The sequence below is a fragment of the Phodopus roborovskii genome, unplaced genomic scaffold, assembly GCF_943737965.1.
Source record: "Phodopus roborovskii unplaced genomic scaffold, PHOROB, whole genome shotgun sequence".
In the NCBI taxonomy this organism is placed as follows: Eukaryota; Metazoa; Chordata; class Mammalia; order Rodentia; family Cricetidae; genus Phodopus; species Phodopus roborovskii.
The window spans coordinates 32,088,593-32,106,978 of NW_026125052.1; the positions used below are offsets into that span (position 1 = coordinate 32,088,593).

At 55.4% G+C, this 18,386-nt stretch overlaps 1 protein-coding gene across 1 annotated transcript; it reads right to left on the reverse strand.

The window, feature by feature from the left end:
- Nucleotides 1-3,184: 3,184 nt before the first annotated feature.
- Nucleotides 3,185-13,837, reverse strand: Lgals3bp (galectin 3 binding protein). Its single transcript, XM_051181481.1, has 6 exons — nucleotides 13,736-13,837; nucleotides 10,873-10,946; nucleotides 9,806-9,997; nucleotides 9,508-9,639; nucleotides 8,004-8,256; nucleotides 3,185-4,537 (listed from the first exon to the last, which is right to left on the reverse strand). Exons 2-6 carry the CDS (start codon nucleotides 10,922-10,924, stop codon nucleotides 3,430-3,432), a joined length of 1,737 nt encoding a protein of 578 aa, XP_051037438.1. The 5' UTR covers nucleotides 10,925-10,946; nucleotides 13,736-13,837; the 3' UTR covers nucleotides 3,185-3,429.
- Between the last annotated feature and the right edge of the window lie 4,549 nt (nucleotides 13,838-18,386).

Genomic DNA, 18,386 nt, shown 5'->3' on the forward strand with positions numbered 1-18,386 from the left:
TCATAACGGCACTGTGACAACTTGTTTGGGGCGTACAGTTTCAGAGTGCAGGCCGGCAAGGAACTGGAGTGGTGGCTGAGACACGAGCGCTAACTGAGGATTAGCACGAGCTTTGAAACCGCAAGGCCTGTTCTTCCAACAAGGCCACACCTCCTAATCCTTCCTAAACAGTTCCACCAACAGGGGACCGAGCATTCAGATGTGTGAGCCTCTGGGGGCCGTTCCCACTCGGACCACCACAGACACACCAGTCCTCAATGGGACATCCGCATCACACCTCCGGTGCTCAGGGCTCGTCCAAAAGGAGTTTGAGAGCCAGAGGTTCTGGGTGACTGTGAGGGAACACGGCAGGGTGTTTGCACATGTGTGGGATCCCAGGGGCTGTGGCAGCGTGCACAAGACCTAAGTAAGCTTCCTGGTAGAACCCGGAACTGTTGAGGGATATTTGTTTACACTGTGTGAAGATGTGTTGCTGTGCCTGGTTTACTAAAGAGCTGAATGGCCAGTAGCTAGGCAGGGAAGGACAGGAGGGACTTCCGGGGTGGGGCTGGGGGACTAGAGAGGAATCTAGGCTCACAAGAGAGATGCCAGCGAGAGAGAGGGAGAGAGAGTCGGATGTACAGAATGGAAGAAAGGTAAAAAGCCACACGGTAGAACACAGGTTATAGAAACAGGCTACTTTGAGTTATAAGAGCTAGTTGGGAACAAGCCTAAGCTAAAGGTCAGTCTTTCAGAATTAATAATAAGTCTCCATGTCATTATTGACAAGAAAGCTTACTACACAGAACTTTCTGCCCAGGTGTGGCCCCACCCACAATGGACTGGGCCTGCTCACACCACACACTAATTTTAAAAATGCCCTACAGGCTGGTTTACAGCCCTACCTTCTGGAGGCATCTTCTTAAAGGAGGTTTCCTCCTCTCCAAAGATTCTAGCTTTTTTCTGAAAATCACTGGCTGGCCTGGTAATGTCACTAAATGTCCTGGGTGGGCCTAAAAACTTAGTGATCCTCCTGCCTCAGCTTCCAGAGTGCTGAGATGCCAGGCAAGCACCAAGCACACAGGAATGACAAGCTCTTTCTGGGTGGCTGAATAACACCCAATCTGCAACTGTGTAAAGTGTTAACTTTTCCCCCATTCGTGGGAGCCTCTTCCTGCAGTGCGAGCCAGCCCACAGCCTGTGAGCTGAGAGCATTGATTGCCTGCAGCTCCCCAGGCCAGTGTACCTGTGTGCAGCCATGGGTGCACCTGACCATCTGGACTCTAAAGGTCTCACTTCTCTGGGGACAAAGGGACACATCCCAACAATTATATAAGCGTCTTAATTGGCTTTAGTTTGGAGTTCTGGAGCCAGAAATATTTCAATGTATAAAGCAGACGGGGAAGTCCCATGTGTTAAGCAAGGTGGGTTTATAGGTGGAGGGAGATGAGGGGCAGATGGGGGATAGTCACTTCCAAGTTACTGTCAACACTTGAACCTAAAGCTGGCCCCCGGAAGCCCCTGTTCTCGAGCCGAGCTGTCGGGTTATGGGAAGGCTGCATCCCGAGGGTGCCAATCCGTGAAGGGTTTGTAATGAATGGACAGCGGGGAGGCTTTGGGTCAGGTGAAAGTGCTAGCGAATCAACCCTCTCTCCCCTAAGCTGACTCGATCAAGGCGTTTTGTCTCAGTGGTGGAGGGATGGCTGATAAGCGCACACCCACCAGGGTGGTGGAAGCTAAAACAGTGTTGACATCAGCATGAGTGATGGGATCATGGGAGGGCAACAAGAGCCAGACGGCGCAGGGGGAGCACCGAGGAGAGCACCGGGGGAGCGCCAGGGGGAGCACCAGGGGGAGCGCCAGAGGGAGCACCGGGGGGAGCACCAGGGGGAGCACCAGGGGGAGCACCAGGGGGAGCACCAGGGGGAGCGCCGAGGGAGCACCGGGGGAGCACTGGGGGAGCACCAGGGGGAGCACCAGGGGGAGCACCGGGCAAGTTCTGCACAGCAGTTTCAGCTCCATTTCTGTGGCTGTGACAAGAAGACAGCTCAGAGGAGAAGGGGCTCATTGTGGTCCACAGTTCCACGCTAATCAAGTCGACATCCAGTAGGAATGCGCAGCTGGTCACATCCAGGAGAAATGAGTGCAGGCATACTCGCTTGCTCAGTTGCTCATCCTCAGCCCAGTTTCTTCTCACTCCTACATACCAGTAAGGATCCTTCCCCCAGGTAATGGTGCAGCCCACACTAGACTGTGTCATCCCACAGTAATTGGCTCACACAAAGCCAATCCAATGCTGTCAATCTGTCTTGAGACTCTTTCTTTCCTTTCGTTTCTAGTGACCTCTAGAGAAATGAGACCTGGGGGTAACCTCTACTTTCACAAGTGGGCATACACATGTGCACACACACACACACACACACGCAAGATACATATGCACACACACATGCACGCACACACGCATATATACATATGTACACATGTACACACAGATACATATGCACACACATGTGCATGCACACACATACATGCACACACACACAAGATACATATGCACACACATATGCATGCACACACATGCATATATACATATGTACACACATATGTACACATGTACACACAGATACATATGCACACATATGCACGCACACACACACACTTTAGTCATAAAGGAGTTGGGGAGGCATCCACTGCCCAGGACCCAAATGAGACACCCTCACAGGATGTCCCCAAAGCACTGAAGCCAACCCAGGCCCCGCAGGTCACCCTCTTCTGCCTGACTCCTGGTCCCTCATCCCCTGCTTTGACCGACGGAGCATCTACTGATGCACGTGGAGTCTACCCACGTTTTTTCCTCCTTACAGATGCTGGGTGTCTCTGCCGCTGTGGCCTGGCACAGGTTCAAAGCTTTCTGGAGGAATTGCTGCTCACTTTGCCTCTTCCCTCTCCTGCAGGTGCCCGCCTGTCTCCCGCTGTTGTTCCTTAGCACCTGAGTCCCAGCCTGCAGGCTCTTCTCAGGGATGCTCCTACTCCGGCTTGCTACCCATGGCTACATCCCACTCTGTCCTCTGAGGGGGCCCTGGGCCAGGGCTGGGCTGTGGGCTCGTTACTGCCCACCTTCCCTGTCCCCCAGCAGCCAGTACACTGCCCTCCGAACACTGGAGGAAGACAGCAGCACCTCCTGCATGAACGAGCCAGCATGGTGAGAAGCAAGTGACTTTAATGATTTCAGATTAGTGATGGAGACAGACTGAGCTACCCACAGGCTCATAGAACCTGCTTGTGCCTGTAATGGAGCCCTGGGGCTTCTCAGCGCCGGAGAGAATGCTGGCTGAAACCCAGTAAAACTTCAAGCTCAGAGAGACAGTGGATGCTGGCAGAAATCTGGAGGCAGATTGCTGAGAGTGGGGGACACATGGTGTCTGAGTCCCCAACACTGAGATGGACCAGCTAGACCAGGTCAGTGGAGTTAATCAGGTAGAAGGGGCGGATGACCACTCGGAAGCTGCTGAAGGCCCCCGAGGTGCAGGGGAAGAGGGAAGAAATCTTGGAACTGTTGGTATCCAGGGCACTGGGGATAGGAGCCTTACACCCTGCAAAGTTGGTGACATCGACCACACTGTGCCCTCCACAGAACATCAGCGCCTTGTTTTCATAGCCAATAGTAGGGTCGGAGTAGCTGGACGTGGTGAGGCCCAGCACAGGGAGCTCGTCAGAGGTGCAGGAGAAGCCATAGTCCCAGCAGCTCTGGACAGTGGGGAGGTAGGAGGCCGACCAGGAGGTCAGCTTGTCCTTGAAGAGAAAGCTGGGGTGCTGTGGGGTCTGGAAGGACAGGTAGGGGTCGTACCGGCCTCTTGAATCATAGCCACGTGAGCGGTACTGCTTGTACCCATACACTTGCACACCCTGTGACCTTGAGGAACGGTCTGTCACAAAGGCACTCCAGGTTGAGGAGGTGTAAAGCCGGGGCTTGTAGCTGTCCTGGGTGAGGTTCAGGCCTCTGTACTTGGCCAGTACTGGGAGGGGCACAGTGTGGAACTCCAGGGCCTCTAGGGTCTTCCTTTGGAACAGTGCCTGGTGAGCCTGGTACAAGGACAGGTTGAACTGCAGCTCAAACAGCTCCCGGGGCAGCATCATGGGGAAGCGGACCTGTTCCAGTAGGCTCTCTACCCCCTCCTGGGAGGCGCCGCCGCTCTCTGTGTTCCACTGATCTACCGCCTTCAGCAAGTCCCCCTCGCTGGACACGGCCAGCTCACTCCTGGGGAGGAGAGCCTGGAGCAAGGTGATGGGGACGCTTGGCCAGGCCTCAGCCTTCGTCAGAGACTCAAAGTTCCAGGCCAGGAACTGCACACACAGGTCCTCCAGCACAGAGTCTCTGGTGGCCTGCGCATACGCATAGAGCTCCAGGGACGTGTGGAACGTGGGGTCCTGGGGCAGGAGGGTGGCGAAGAGCCGTCCGCAGTACTCTTGCAGCTGTATGGCCCCGTAGGCAGAGGCTAGCTTGTGCAGGCACTTGACAGAAGACGTGGAGACCTCGATTCTTCGGGAGTAAAAGTACCTGGGGGTGGGGGTGGGGTTAGGAATCTGAACCCTGCCCTGACAGACAGCAGGACAGCGGGGGAGTTTGTCTGGCGTACTTTCCCACACAGCTACCTATTACACCTACACCACCGACCTCACGCCAGGGTGCTGCCACGGGTGGCCTCAATCATCTCGTCCCCACACCAACGGACAGCAACTTTGGGGCGTCAGGCCACGGGGTGGACAGTTGCTGGCCGTGAATGACACAGCCACTACTTTCTTCCTCCTCTGTAAACGTCTTCACCTGAGGGTTCCCACCAACATCTCCTGGTCGCTCTGGTGTCACTGTGAGCCTTGGACGGCAGAGGCCTGGACATGGGACCCTGCTGAGGTCCCTATGGGTACCTCCCTGTCAGGTGACAATGGCTCTTTGGTCACCTTATTTCTGCTTCCCTGGGACTAGGAGCCACGTGAGGGTCTGAGCCTACCAAGTCCAGAGTGACGTCCCCCCTCTTTATGCGAGGGTCCCTGCCACTGACTTCACGGCTCCCCAGAGGTTGGGATGGCAAGTCTCTCCTCTGGGCTGACTCACACAGCCCGAAGTGGACCCTTCCTAAGATCACCTCACAGGGAGGGCATGGGACAGTAGATGCTGCCACCAACCTCCCCCTGCTGTTGAAGGAGGGTGACCAGGAAGGATTGTCACCAGTTTCTAATCTTCATCCCACACCAGAGTGGTCCCTCGGACTGCCGGCGGTTATTTCTAAGTGCCAAGGGAGGCCGGGATGCACCAGGGTTCTTATGAGTGCCTCTCTGTCTCCATGTCCCTCCCACGCCCCCCTCATCAGGGCCCAGTCTCAGTTTCCAAAAACCAGAGTGGGTCTCCAAGCCCTGCTCAGCTTTTTCAAGTAAAAACCACACATATGCAAAGAAAGGCCCAAAGCCAGCATCAAATAGTGACAGCGAGCGGGAGGGACCTAGGAGGCTGCTATGTGTGTCTGAGTGTGTGCATGTGTGAGAGTGTGAGTGTGTGAGTGTGTGAGTGTGTGCATGTGTGTGTGAGTGTGTGAGTGTGTGCATGTGTGAGAGTGTGAGTGTGTGAGTGTGTGAGTGTTGTGAGTGTGAGTGTGTGCATGTGTGAGAGTGTGAGTGTGAGCGTGTGTATGTGTGTGAGTGTGTATATGTGTGTGAGAGTGTGAGTGTGTGAGTGTTGTGAGTGTGTGAGTGTGTGTGAGAGTGTGTGAGTGTGTGTGAGTGTGTGTGAGTGTGTGAGTATGTGTGACTGTGAGTGTGAGAGAGTGTGTGAGTGTGTGTGAGTGTGTGTGTGACTGTGAGTGTGAGTGTGTGAGTGTTGTGAGTGTGAGAGTGTGTGTGAGTGTGTGTGTGAGTGTGAGTGTGTGAGTATGTGTGACTGAGTGTGAGAGAGTGTGAGAGTGTGTGTGAGTGTATGTGTGTGAGTGTGTGTGAGTGTGTGAGTGTGTGTGAGTGTGTGCATGTGTGAGTGTGAGTGTGAGTGTGTGTGTGTCCTCAGAGGGAAACCAGAGAGGGGTTGGGAGAGGGAGGGGGAGGGTGAGGGAGAAAGAGAGAACAGGAGCCCAGACCTGGGGCCACAGCTGGGTGGGGCAGGCAGGGGGTTTGGGAAGGCAGGGATGGCATCCGCCCCTCCCTCCACGGTGTCTTAGACACAGAATTCACCAGGAGGACACAGGCCCCCCGCCAGGTTTGCTCACTAGGCTGGGAGCAAATAGTTCTTATCTGGGTTTAATTGCCAGTATTGTTCTTATAAATGTCACGTTCTGTTATGCAAAGCTTCATGTCATAAGGACGGAGCGAGGATAATTTTTAATAAATGTTCTGTTATAAAAATCACTGTTTTCAAAATGCAAACCTCAGAGTCCTCCTGGGTGGGGAGCCTGTGTAATCTTGACAAGGGAGGTCGGAGGGGAGCTGGGGCAGAGGCCGGGAGGGCTGCGGCCTTTCCTCTCCTGTGTCAGTATCGTGCACCCGAGCTGACGGAGCCAGGGGTAGTCTGTGAGGCTCCTCAGAGGGACGCGTGTCCCCTCCTCCCTCCAGGCAGTTTTAAAGTCATGGCTCCCTGCCGTTCTCTAAGCAAGACCAACAATGTGGGAAGGAGGAATTCTATGCTGAGGATGTCAATCAGATGCTCAGCAGCTACCAAGTCTGATGACCTGATCGATCCCCGAATCCACATGGTAGAAAGGGAGAAGCTACTCCTGAAAGTTGTCCTCTGACCTCTACATACGTCCTGGGGCCCCACACAGACAAACACACAGGAACCTCACACTGTAACCCTACCATCCCTAAGACACATGACATAGAGGGTCACGTGTGCATCTTACCTACGGTCCATTCCTTCCTAAGGGCCCTGGGGGTGGGAAGGGAAGCCTGGAACGACATTCCCGTCTTGCTGTAGGAGCTCCCTGCTGCCCCGTTCCCACCAGAACTCCATTTCCATGTGCCCTCCCAGGTGGCTCACATGCAAACTACAGGCCAGTACTCCATGCTAAAGTCATGGCCTCAGCATACCAAAGCCTTCTTATACGAGTGAATGGTGATTTGGAGTATTTAGAGTTCTACAGTGAAAATGCATGTATTCGTGTGCACTTAATGTGGGTGAGCGTGCACGTGTGCACACCAGTTCCGTGTGCGTGGGATGCTTGTATGTAAGGGTGCTCGGGTGGTCTGAATGGCCCCATAGGCTCACATATTTGAACATGTAGTCACCAGGCAATGGGACTATTTGAAAGGATTGGAAGGGTTAGGGGTGTGGTCCTGTGGAGGAGGGGTGTCACTGGGCGGGGGGGGGGCGCTGAGGTTTCAAAAGCCCGTGACAAGCCCAGTCTCTCTCTGCCTGTGGATCAGGATTTAAAGCTCTCAGCTACCGCTCCATGCTGCATGGTCCGCTGCCACCGCCATGGTGATGACCTAAACCTCTGAAGCTGCGAGCTGGCCCCAGTCAAATGCTTGTATTTGGCAAGCTGCCTTGGTCTTGTGTGTCTCTTCACAGCCACAGAACAGTGACTGAGATATGTAGACAAACAGGCACATGTAAAAGTAAGGTTCGGATGCGTGAGCGAGCGTGTGTTTACACAGGTGTAGGAAGCATTTGGATACATCGGTGTGCGGGCGTGCCTGCCCAAAGGTAGTGAGTATTCAGATGTATGGTGGACGGGTGTTCAATGCTTCCATGGAAGTACAGGGAGCATCTGGGTGTGGGTGTGTGCTCACACGTGTGCAGCAAGCGTTCAGATGTGTGCCTCCACCTGAGGTGGGAGAGCTTGCCGTCATTTGTCTGCCGGTGCAGGTAACATGCAAGTGCATGTGTATGGGTGTTGCACAAGTGCATGTTTGAGTGCGAGGGGCAGATCTACCTCCTTGCCACCCCACCCCAGCACAGTGGATGCTCTGGCAGTAGAGAGGGGCAGGGGGTGCGCAGCCCAGGCACTCGGCACTGGAGCCAGCCGAAGGAAGGCTCGGCTTACCTGAGGAAGTCTCTGACCACAGGAAAGCAACCCCCGTCCACTCTCATGATGACACTGCGGCCCACCGCTTTCCACAGGGCCTGAGCCTCGGGGTTGGTGTTCAGGATCAGCTTGTGGGCACAGAAGGTCAGATCCTCATGCCCTTGTCCTATCACCTGGATGAACAGGTCACAGCCCTGCTGGCTGTCAAAGATCTGGCCCAGCGCATCAGGGAGGTCTCCGGAGAGGTCCAGGATGTGGACGCCTCCTGTTTCTGGGAGAGACAGGGAGTTGCTGTGTGAGGGTTTGGATTCTGCGAACTATTTTCTCTGACTGCAAGCTCCACTTAACCATGGGGAGTCAGGTTCTTCATGTGAACCAGCCATTCTGGTACCTGGCTTTGCTCAGAAGCGCTTGGGGGGGGGGAGACGAGGGATGGAAGTGCAGCTGCCCTCTGCATTTCACGGAACAGGAGTTAGAAAGGGTAAGAAGGGTTAGGTGCGGCCTTGTGGGAGGAGGCGTGTTACTGGGGTGGTTTTTGAGGTCTCATAGGAAGGGAGGGAGAGGGGTTAGACCCTGACCCTAAGTCTATGTCCATCCTTTACAACCCCAACAGTAGCTGCACAGGCCGCTCTCCCACGCCCAGTGAACAGCCTGAGAAGTTGGAGTTCCATGGCAGCCCCACCTTAGAACTCGGGGCATCCCAGTCCTAAGGGACAAGTCCTTGAGGGGCTGTGGCATGCCTCTGGGCACCCCCACTTTTCCCTGCCTCCCAAGTCCTAACCCAGAACCCATGCCCCGTCATCGGTGGCCATATAAGGGCTGGCTCGATTTTGACGTTTAGAATGGGTGGGCTGGGTCCCCACGTCTCCTCACACTGAGGCCCCGGTACCTTCTTAACCCTCTTAGCTTCCTCCTCCAGTCTCCTGTTCACAGTTTTCTCCAGCCAGAGGGGCCTCTACCCTCCCTCCTAGAAGCCTGCACAGCTCGTCCAGTCTGAGCCGCCAGCCCACATCAGCTTGTCTGACCTCGTGGGATTCAATACCCTTGTTCCCCAACTCAGGAACCCACGGCTAGCCCAGGAGGAAGCCACAGACGGGGGCCAGGAAGGAAAGCTCCCACTGAGCCTCAGACACGGGAGGTGCAGAGTTGGAACGGGGTCAGGGTTTGGCAGGTAGGGCTTTGGGCACCAGTGCCCCCCCAAACAGCCATTGAGAACTGCTTTAATGTTGCTACCCCCAGGGGTGTGTGTGTGCGAATAGGGTGTTGTGCAACATGTCAGAGCAAGTAATAACTACAAGACACTGGGCTTCAGAGAGCCAACCCTCCCTCACCCAGGTGCCACCTGTATCTGGGATACAGTCCCTTACCCGGTATCACGAGGGGCCCTCTTAGAGGAAGTGACCTTTCCATGCATCCCACACTCAGAGCTCTGATCTCAACTTCCGTTTACACAGGGGTGCTGGGAGAGGCTGGACGCAACCTCTGCTTCATTCAGGTGCTGGGAGGGCAAAGGGCAGCTCACCGTTGGAACAGACGACGCCTGCATCCTTCTCGTGCCCGCAGCGACTCTTCAGCCAGCCCAGGGAGCTGCAATTGGCCAGCGAGCGCTCTGTCCCTGTACACTCCACCTCGTCCAGCATGACAGGTCCCTTTCCTGTGGGCACAAAGGGGGGCCAGGGGTTGCACCGGAGAAAGAACTGAACGCTTGTTGGAGAGAGCAGGTCCTGTAATAGGGCCGCTCGCTGAGGCGGTAGGGATGTTTGAGGGGCATTAGTAAGGACCTCAGCTTCGGAGGGGGGTGGGAGGGATGGCAGCCACACCTGGCCCGAAGGCAGCTCTGCCCAGCGCCCGAGTGGCGTTCTCATAGCCCAGGGCCCGGCAAACCACGTTGGCATCTAAAATGTTCCAGAGGTTGTCACACACTGTCCCCCACTGGCCTCTGTAGAAGATCTCCACGCGGCCCTCACTGGCTGAGGCTCCATTAACCAGACGCATGTCCCCATCTCCTGCACCTGTCAGGAAAGTGGAGGTCAGCTGGGAGGAGGGCTGGCCTGTTTGGGCGCCGCTGCCCAGGACCTCGATGCTCTGTGCTGTCCTGCTGGGTGAAGGCTACCCCAACTCGGGTGCAGTGGCCTCCTGGGGTTGAACCACTTCTCTGCCCCCTCTCTGGGTGTGAAAAGTTATCCACTCTGTCAGGGTGGACCCCATGGAGGCCATGGCCTTTCTAACTCTCAGCTCTGGGCCTTTTGCTCCAGAAGAGCCACCCCAGCCTGCAGCCCCCAGGGAGATCTGGGAGGGGAGGTGGCCCCTTGCTGGCCTGAAGGGACAGGTGGCCCCTGGGCCCCTAGACACAGGCAGAGAGCAGATGCACCGAAAACATACAGCATTGCCCTAAAGCAGACAACGCTGAACCACAGACAGTCTGCACTCAGGCAGGGCAGCCAAGCGGCTCCCACTCCCCACTCTCCAGGGCCCCCCTCTCTGCCAGAGCTCAGAAGCTCAGCAAGTATCTGGGTGCTTGAATCTGGGGTCACCCATGCCAAAGAGTGGCGTTCAGCTGAGGGTGCAGGATGACCACCCCCAGGGTGCCCCGAGGCCACCCATTCTAGGATGGCACAGGCCCCGCACTTCCTCCTTGGCCCACCGATGAGATGGAGGTACCTTGGCATTTCTCCACGACCTGAGCTTCACCGGGCCCAGAGGAGCCCGAGGGCCCTCATACCACCATTATTTGGGATGCCTGGGGGTCCCCATGGAGAGAATTCCGAGACATGGCACCTCGCAGGGTGTCACGTGGGTTCTCTGCAAGGAGGGGGTGACCCACAGAGGGAAGTGCAGCGGCCTTGGAGACCTCTGTTTTGGACGTTTCCCAGTGGGCATGACTCACCTTGCGTTCCCGGAACCAGCAGCCACAGAGACAAGAGCCATAGGAGCGCCATTGCCGGGCCTGGGAGCCCAACCCTGCAGCAGAATGGACAGCAGAAAGAAGCTGGCAACAGCTCTCCCCTGCAGCCTAGCAGCCCGCGTCCGCTCAGCCCTGCTTGTGGAGGACAGGGCAGTTTTGTGTGCAGCCTCTCCATGGCCAGGTGGATGAGGGCTCCTGGCAATGAGGACCCAGGAAACAGGAGGGGCTGACCCTAGGGGACGGACAGGGTGTAAGCCTGCTCACAGCTGGCCTTATCCCCGGCAACAGCCCCCTGCATAGTGTGCATAGTGTGCAGTGTGGCCCAGAGGCACAAGGTGTGCCAGTGGAGGAAGGAGCTGGGGATGAGGTTGCTACAGGGGACCCTCGGGAGGGGAGTGACAGAAACAGTGCACGAGGGCCCAGGGCTCCAGTGCTGCGAAGTGGGGGTGGGTGCGAGGTGTGAAGTGGAGAATAAATGGGAGGGTGGGGATGGGTGGGAGGTGTGAAGTGGGGTGGTGGGAGGTGTGAAGGGGATGGGTGAGAGGTGTGAATGGGGATGGGTGGGAGGTGTGAAGTGGGGAATGGGTGGGTGGTGTGAAGTGGGGTGGTGGGTGGTGTGAAGGGGATGGGTGAGAGGTGTGAAGGGGATGGGTGGGAGGTGTGAAGGGGATGGGTGGGAGGTGTGAAGGGGATGGGTGGGAGGTGTGAAGGGGGATGGGTGGGAGGTGTGAAGTGGGGTGGGAGGTGTGAAGGGGATGGGTGGGTGGTGTGAAGGGGATGGGTGGGAGGTGTGAAGGGGATGGGTGGGTGGTGTGAAGGGGATGGGTGGGTGGTGTGAAGGGGGGATGGGTGGGTGGTGTGAAGGGGATGGGTGGGTGGTGTGAAGGGGATGGGTGGGAGGTGTGAAGGGGATGGGTGGGTGGTGTGAAGGGGATGGGTGGGAGGTGTGGAAGGGGATGGGTGGGAGGTGTGAAGTGGGGTGGGAGGTGTGAAGGGGATGGGTGGGTGGTGTGAAGGGGATGGGTGGGAGGTGTGAAGTGGGGTGGGAGGTGTGAAGGGGATGGGTGGGTGGTGTGAAGGGGATGGGTGGGAGGTGTGAAGGGGATGGGTGGGAGGTGTGAAGGGGGATGGGTGGGAGGTGTGAAGGGGATGGGTGGGTGGTGTGAAGGGGGATGGGTGGGTGGTGTGAAGGGGGATGGGTGGGAGGTGTGAAGGGGATGGGTGGGTGGTGTGAAGGGGGATGGGTGGGTGGTGTGAAGGGGGATGGGTGGGAGGTGTGAAGGGGGATGGGTGGGAGGTGGGTCCTAATAAGCCTGAAAAGCTCTAAGCAAGTGGGCTGAGAGGGACTCAGTACTTAGGCCACGGCCTAAACTCCTGCCTGTCTGTGTGCTGTCCCCCACCCAGGCACTGTCCCTCAGCCTCTGCAAGGATGGGGATGACCACAGAGCAAGGTGCAGCAGGCCTCGTGACACCCACTCTACCCCCAGTAGTCAGGGGGCTTGGTTCTGCCTGGTGGGCGGTGCTGTTGTGAGGGCTCTACCTACTGGGCAAGAGCTGGTGACCTCAATGGTTTTTTTCTTTTTTCTTTTTAATTTTATTTTTTTTACTCAGACCAGGGGCCCAGGGACAGGCAGCAGAGATACCCCAGGGCCAGTAGAAATACCAGGATTGCTCCTCCCCCTCCCATACCCCTGACACCCTGAGCCAGACGCTTCTGCACTAAACCAGCATGAAGGACCTCAGGGTCCCAGCCCACTTGTAGCCATCCTGGCAGGGCTGACAGTGTCCTAAGAGACTTGTGCCCTCCCTTTGGCTATCAAGCTACTGAAACAAGGCGCCCCAAGGAGCTGGAGTTCCCCTAGGAGTCTCATGCTGAGAGGCAAGGGCTGAAGGCTGGTGACGGCTTCCCCAGGGCACCGTGTCTCCAAGAAAGAGATTTGCAGCCCAGGCAATGACCAGGTCAGCTTAGTTTTGCACACCTCTGGCCCTCCATTTAAATCTAAACCTCATGTTAGTACCCCTAGTGGACTGGAGGGGGAGGCCAGATCTGTGTACATCTTCTCAATGTGGTCCCATTAGATAAAGCTCCTTGCGTGGCTGAGCCCCGTGTCGGGGGAGCTGTCTGGGCACAGACTCTGGCCATCTCGTCTCGTAACGCATCTATGGGTGGGAAGCTCGTTGCTATGCGCCCTCCCTATCACACTCAGCAAGTTCCTGCCAGCCTTCTAAGCCAGCCATACAGTAACACAAGATCCCAGAGCAACAAGCAAGTTCACGCCCCCGAGTGAGTGTGCTGATGCTAGAGAGCCAGCTGTGTCCAGATCACACAGCTAGTGAGCCCCAGGTTGGGGACGTCTGCCCAGGGGTGGCCACCTTGTACCACACAGACCCTGGCAGAGGCAGAAGGAGACGGGGAGCACCGCATCTGTGTGCGGAGTGAGACATCACCCCAGTTTAATCCCAGGGAACCTGTGTGGTGGAGAAGCTGCGTCCCAAGGCAAACTGTACCCGATGCCCATCCTTTCCATTTACTATGAGCTGTGGCCATAGGTGTGTCTGTGCTGGGTCAGGAACTCTAGGCCCTGGGAGCATTGCAGGTAGATGGATGTGGTTGTCCTCTGGATGGCAGAGGATGTTTCTGCATGTTTGTGTGGGAAGTTGGGACAAGTTTGTGCTGGCTCATTCAGTACCTCTGTGGTGGTAGGTACAGCCCTGGGCCAGAGTCTACCGACTCAGGAGAGGGCCAAGGGCTCAGTCTTAATACATTTCTCCCTGCACATCTAGGAGGAGGACCATGGCTCCCATGCTCAGTGGCCTCCCAGTGAGCTGTAGAGTGGTCACTCACCTGGAAGCAAGAGACAAGGACCAGCTGTCTGTCGGGGCTGAAGACGGCCCCAGGGGGTCTCCCTGCTGGCTGCAATCAGAAGCTTTGCTGCAGACTGCTGAGAGAGCACCACCAAGTGGGTTTCCTCAGCCTCAGTCCCAGGAAATGCTTTATAAACCTAGTCTGGTTTCGGTTTCCAGAAAACACATGACAGAGGCCGCTCCTGGGGTTGGCTGCAGACAAGGAAGGCTAGCAGCTATGTGCTTACTAGCTGCTCTGTTGGGGGTGTGGCAGGCATCCAAGTGCCCTATGGCTGAGCAGATAAAACAGCAATGTTCAGGCACCTAGGCTACAGATATGTTTCACCAAATTCGTGTCCAGGCTGGCCAGGCAGGCGCCCTGGGGGCTGGGGGGGAGGGTGGGAAGGCAATGCAGGAGGATCTGAGAGCAGAGGCTCAGGGGAACACACTGTGTCTATGAGTGTGGATGTGGGCTGCACAACCTTTGCCTGGACCTGGGGAAGCTGGCTGCGCTCATGCACTAACCTACTGAAGGGAAAAAGGGCCAGCCAAAGAAACATCCCCAGCAGAGCCAAAGAAACTCACGTCCACCCTGCTGAGCAGAGTCAAAGAAACTCACGTCCACCCTGCAACCAGAACCAAAGAAATGCACCCCAACCCTGAAACCAGTGCCAGAGAAACACACTTTGTCCCTGGAATCAGAGCCAGTGAAAGAAATACACTCTGGCCCTACAATTAGAGCCAAAAGGGCCAAAAAGGACCCGTGAAAGAAACTCACTTTGGTCCTGAAACCAGAGCCAAATCTGACCCTGAACCTGAGCAGAAAACCAACCAATCCCTGAGCACGAGATCAATCCCCACCCTGGAAATCTCCCTGGAAAAACTCTGCCCCTAAGAAGCCCTAAACCCTGTGCCTGTTCAGCTTTTGGCTGTCTGGCGGTCCTCTGCCACCCTGGCAGAGTTAAGCCACTCTCCTGGATTCTTCCCTCCCAATAAATCTCTTGAATGAGGTTTGGGTGAGACCTTCCTCCCCCCCCCCCCACCTCAATGGAGCAGAGGAGAGAAATAACAACTTTCATCAAGCCAGAGCAGAGTGGAGCAGGGCTGTTAACACTTTGCTGGGGGAAACCTTCCCCCAGGGATCTGAGCTGAACTGTAAGAACTTCTCCCGGAAGCCCTCCCCTGCCAGAGCAGAGCTGTTACACTGGGGAAGCCTTTCCCTGAGCAGCTAAGCTTACTGTGACTGTGGTATTCCTTGGCTCCTGATTGTCGGAATACATTTCCATCAGAGCTGTAACACTCAGTATTCTTTGGCTCCTGATTGCCAGAATCCATCCCTGCCCATCCCATCTGTTCCGCAGTCGAAACACTTACACTTACTGTGTTGGGAGTGTAGGTATGTGGGCCACTGAGTAGGCATGGTTGAGAGACAAAAAGACCAAAATTAGAAAGCCGGGTTGGGAGCTGGGGGTGTTTTAGTGGATAAGAGTGTGGCCTGCCCTTACAGGAGACCTGAGTTCAACTCCCAGCACCCATGTTGGTTGACTCAGAACAGCCTGTAACTCAACTCTAGGGGGATCTGACACTTCTGGCCTCCGCAGGCATCCACACTTAAGTGTGTGCATGCATACACACACACACACACACACACACACACACACTTTAAAAAATTAAATCTTAGCTGGGTGTTGGTGGCACATGCCTTTAATCTCAGCACTCAGGAGGCAGAGGCAGGTGAATCTCTGCGACTTCGAGGCCAGCCTGGTCTACAGATCTAGTTCTAGGACAGGCTCCAAAGGAATACAGAGAAACCCTGTCTCGGAAAACAAAAACAAGAACAGCAAAAAAATTAAATCTTAAAAGGTTCCTACAATACTTAGTTTAAAGGGGAAAAAAAGTTAGGGCTAATCAAGCACCGTGGCATACAGCTTTAATTGGGAGGCAGGAGCATGTGGATCTTGTGTGTTAGAAGCTAGCGTGGTTTGCATGATGAGTTGCCGCCAACCCTGATGATATGAGTTTGATCCCTGCAACTCAGTGTAGGAGAAAAATCACTCCTGCAGTTGTCTTCTGATCTCAGCATGTGTAGCATGGCACACGTGTGTACGCACATGGTCACAGATAGTAAGTAAATGTAAAACGTTAAATAAAAGTCAAAGGGCATTGGAGAGATGACACAGTGGTTGAGAACACTTGTTGCTTGTTACTCTTGCAGAGGGCTCAGTGGGGTTGGGTATAAAACACCGGAGTTTCCACCTGGCTCACACCCATTCCCCTTCTTCCACAAAACAAACAAAAAGCCCACACCTTAGTTCCTACTTGGGGAGTTCTCTACCCGGTGCATCTCAACCTGGGCTGACCAGGATTACCTGTGACAGACACCAATGTCCACACAAGCATGTGGGAGAGCTGGCGTTTTAAAAGCCCCAGGAAATTCTGATGTACAGCCTCTTTGAATTTACCCCAAAGCTTTGCGCCCCAGAACCTAGAGGCCAGAACTCAGTGGCTGGTTCTAGGGGCTGTGGGGCCCTGCAGTCCTGGGAAAACCATGTGGAGAGCTATAGGCAGACATGTCTGCTTGATGAACTGGGAGCTAGCTGGCTTGTGGCTTCTGTCACCTCGGATGAGACTGGGAAAGGGGGGATGGGGTGCTGGCCTGCCTGGTGCCTCCAGCCCCGGTCAGCCCTGTGCTTCCCACGGAGGGAAGGATGCTGGGTCACAGAGACAGGACCGTCACAGGGTGTGTGGTCCGTAGCAGGTCCAGTTGCTCTGCGGCCACTCCAAAGCCAACAGATTGGCGTTTAATGGATCCAGACATTGCAACACAGGGGGACTTCCAAAAGGCCAGACACCAGGAACTTGCAACTCCCTCCAGCCACTCCTCGATGCTTCTGGAGACACAGAGTAAATGGGAAGAAGCAGCTGAGGGGACAAAGGTCCCTCCCCCTGCAAAGGTCACTACCCTGCTTAGGCTTCAGTTGACCAGAGCAGGGTATCACAGTCTGGCTGTCCTGGTCCTCCCAGGCGGTGCTTATCTTTAACACCAGGGGCCTGGAGGTCACGAAGGTCTCTTCAGGATAAGGCCACGGTGACCTCTAGCAGACCCCAAGTCCCCTCCCAACGCCGTGCACAGTACATGACAGAGCCTCAATGCCAAGACAGCTGTGAATCACTGACCCCGGCACAAGAGAAGGAAGGCACGGGGCCTCCCACACCCAGCCTCAGGGGCCAGGGCCCACTTCTATGTTCTCTGGCCACAGAATAACCCAGGTTCTCTGTTTTCAGCCCTGAATGCTTACTTAGGGTAACAGGGTGAGGTGTGACCAAACAGCCTGTTTAGGGAGTCTCTCGTGAAAAGGGCAATACACTGGGAAGTTCCCTTCCTTGTGCTTTGGAGTGCCCTCGGCTTCAGCCTGGGGACTTCTGTGCATCCTGGGAGGGCCATGCTTTCCACACACTCCAGTGTCGTTTGCCAGCAAACTTTGCAGGTACCCTCACTCAAATGACTGGCATGTGGGTATCATTAATGCACATGCTGGTCTCTGCAGCCCTGACAGACCACAGCTGGACAGTTCAGGAGCCAGGGCCAGATAGTGAGGGGCCAGTGACGGGCAGGACCCTACCTTGACCAGGCCTGTTTAGCGAGGCATAACTCTTGCCCTCTACTTAAACCTAAACTGTGTATCAGGAACACAAAGATGTGCAAGGGAGTCATTGTATCTCTCTTGTGTATGAGTGTGAGTGTATGAGTGTATGTGTATGAGTGTGTGTATAAGTATGTATATTAGTGTGTATGTGTATATGTGAGTGTGCATGTATGTGTATGTGTGTATGAGTGAGTGTATGTGTGTATTAGTGTGAGTGTGCATTTGTATGAGTGTGTATGTATGTGTGTTTATGAGTATATGTGTGTATGTGTGTGAGTGTATGAGTATGTGTATGTATATATGTGTATTAGTGTGTATGTGTATGTGTGTGTATGAGTATTAGTGTGTATGTGAGTGCATGCATGAGTGTGTATGTATGTGTATAAGTGTGAGCGTGTGTGAGTGAGGTGGCACATGTCCCACAGGGAGGCATATGAAGATCATAGAGCAGCTTTGACAATGAGTGTCCTCCTTCCCCCCTGGGTTCTGATCACCGGTCTGTCGGGTGGGTTCTGGGATCACTCGGTCTGTCGGGTGGGTTCTGGGATCACCGGTCTGTCGGGTGGGTTCTGGGATCACCGGTCTGTCGGGTGGGTTCTGGGATCACTCGGTCTGTCGGGTGGGTTCTGGGATCACCCGGTCTGTCGGGTGGGTTCTGGGATCACCCGGTCTGTCGGGTGGGTTCTGGGATCACCCGGTCTGTCGGGTGGGTTCTGGGATCACTCGATCTGTCGGCTTTGTGTCTACACTGAGCCACTTTGTTGGTCCACACTGGAGTTTTACTTGTCCCTCTGCCTGATGTGGCCACACTGAGTCAACCTTTCGCTGCTATCCACTGCGGACGTTTAGCCACCAGGTCTGGCTTGTGACTGCTGTGGTCCAGGCTCTAGCCCTTCAGGCTGCTCTGACTCCGGGAATAGGTAGTGTGGGGAGATGGCGTGGGACAGAGCCTGAGGAGCTGGACGCTGCGCTTCCCGTAAAATCCAAGCCTGGAGACGTGAGGTG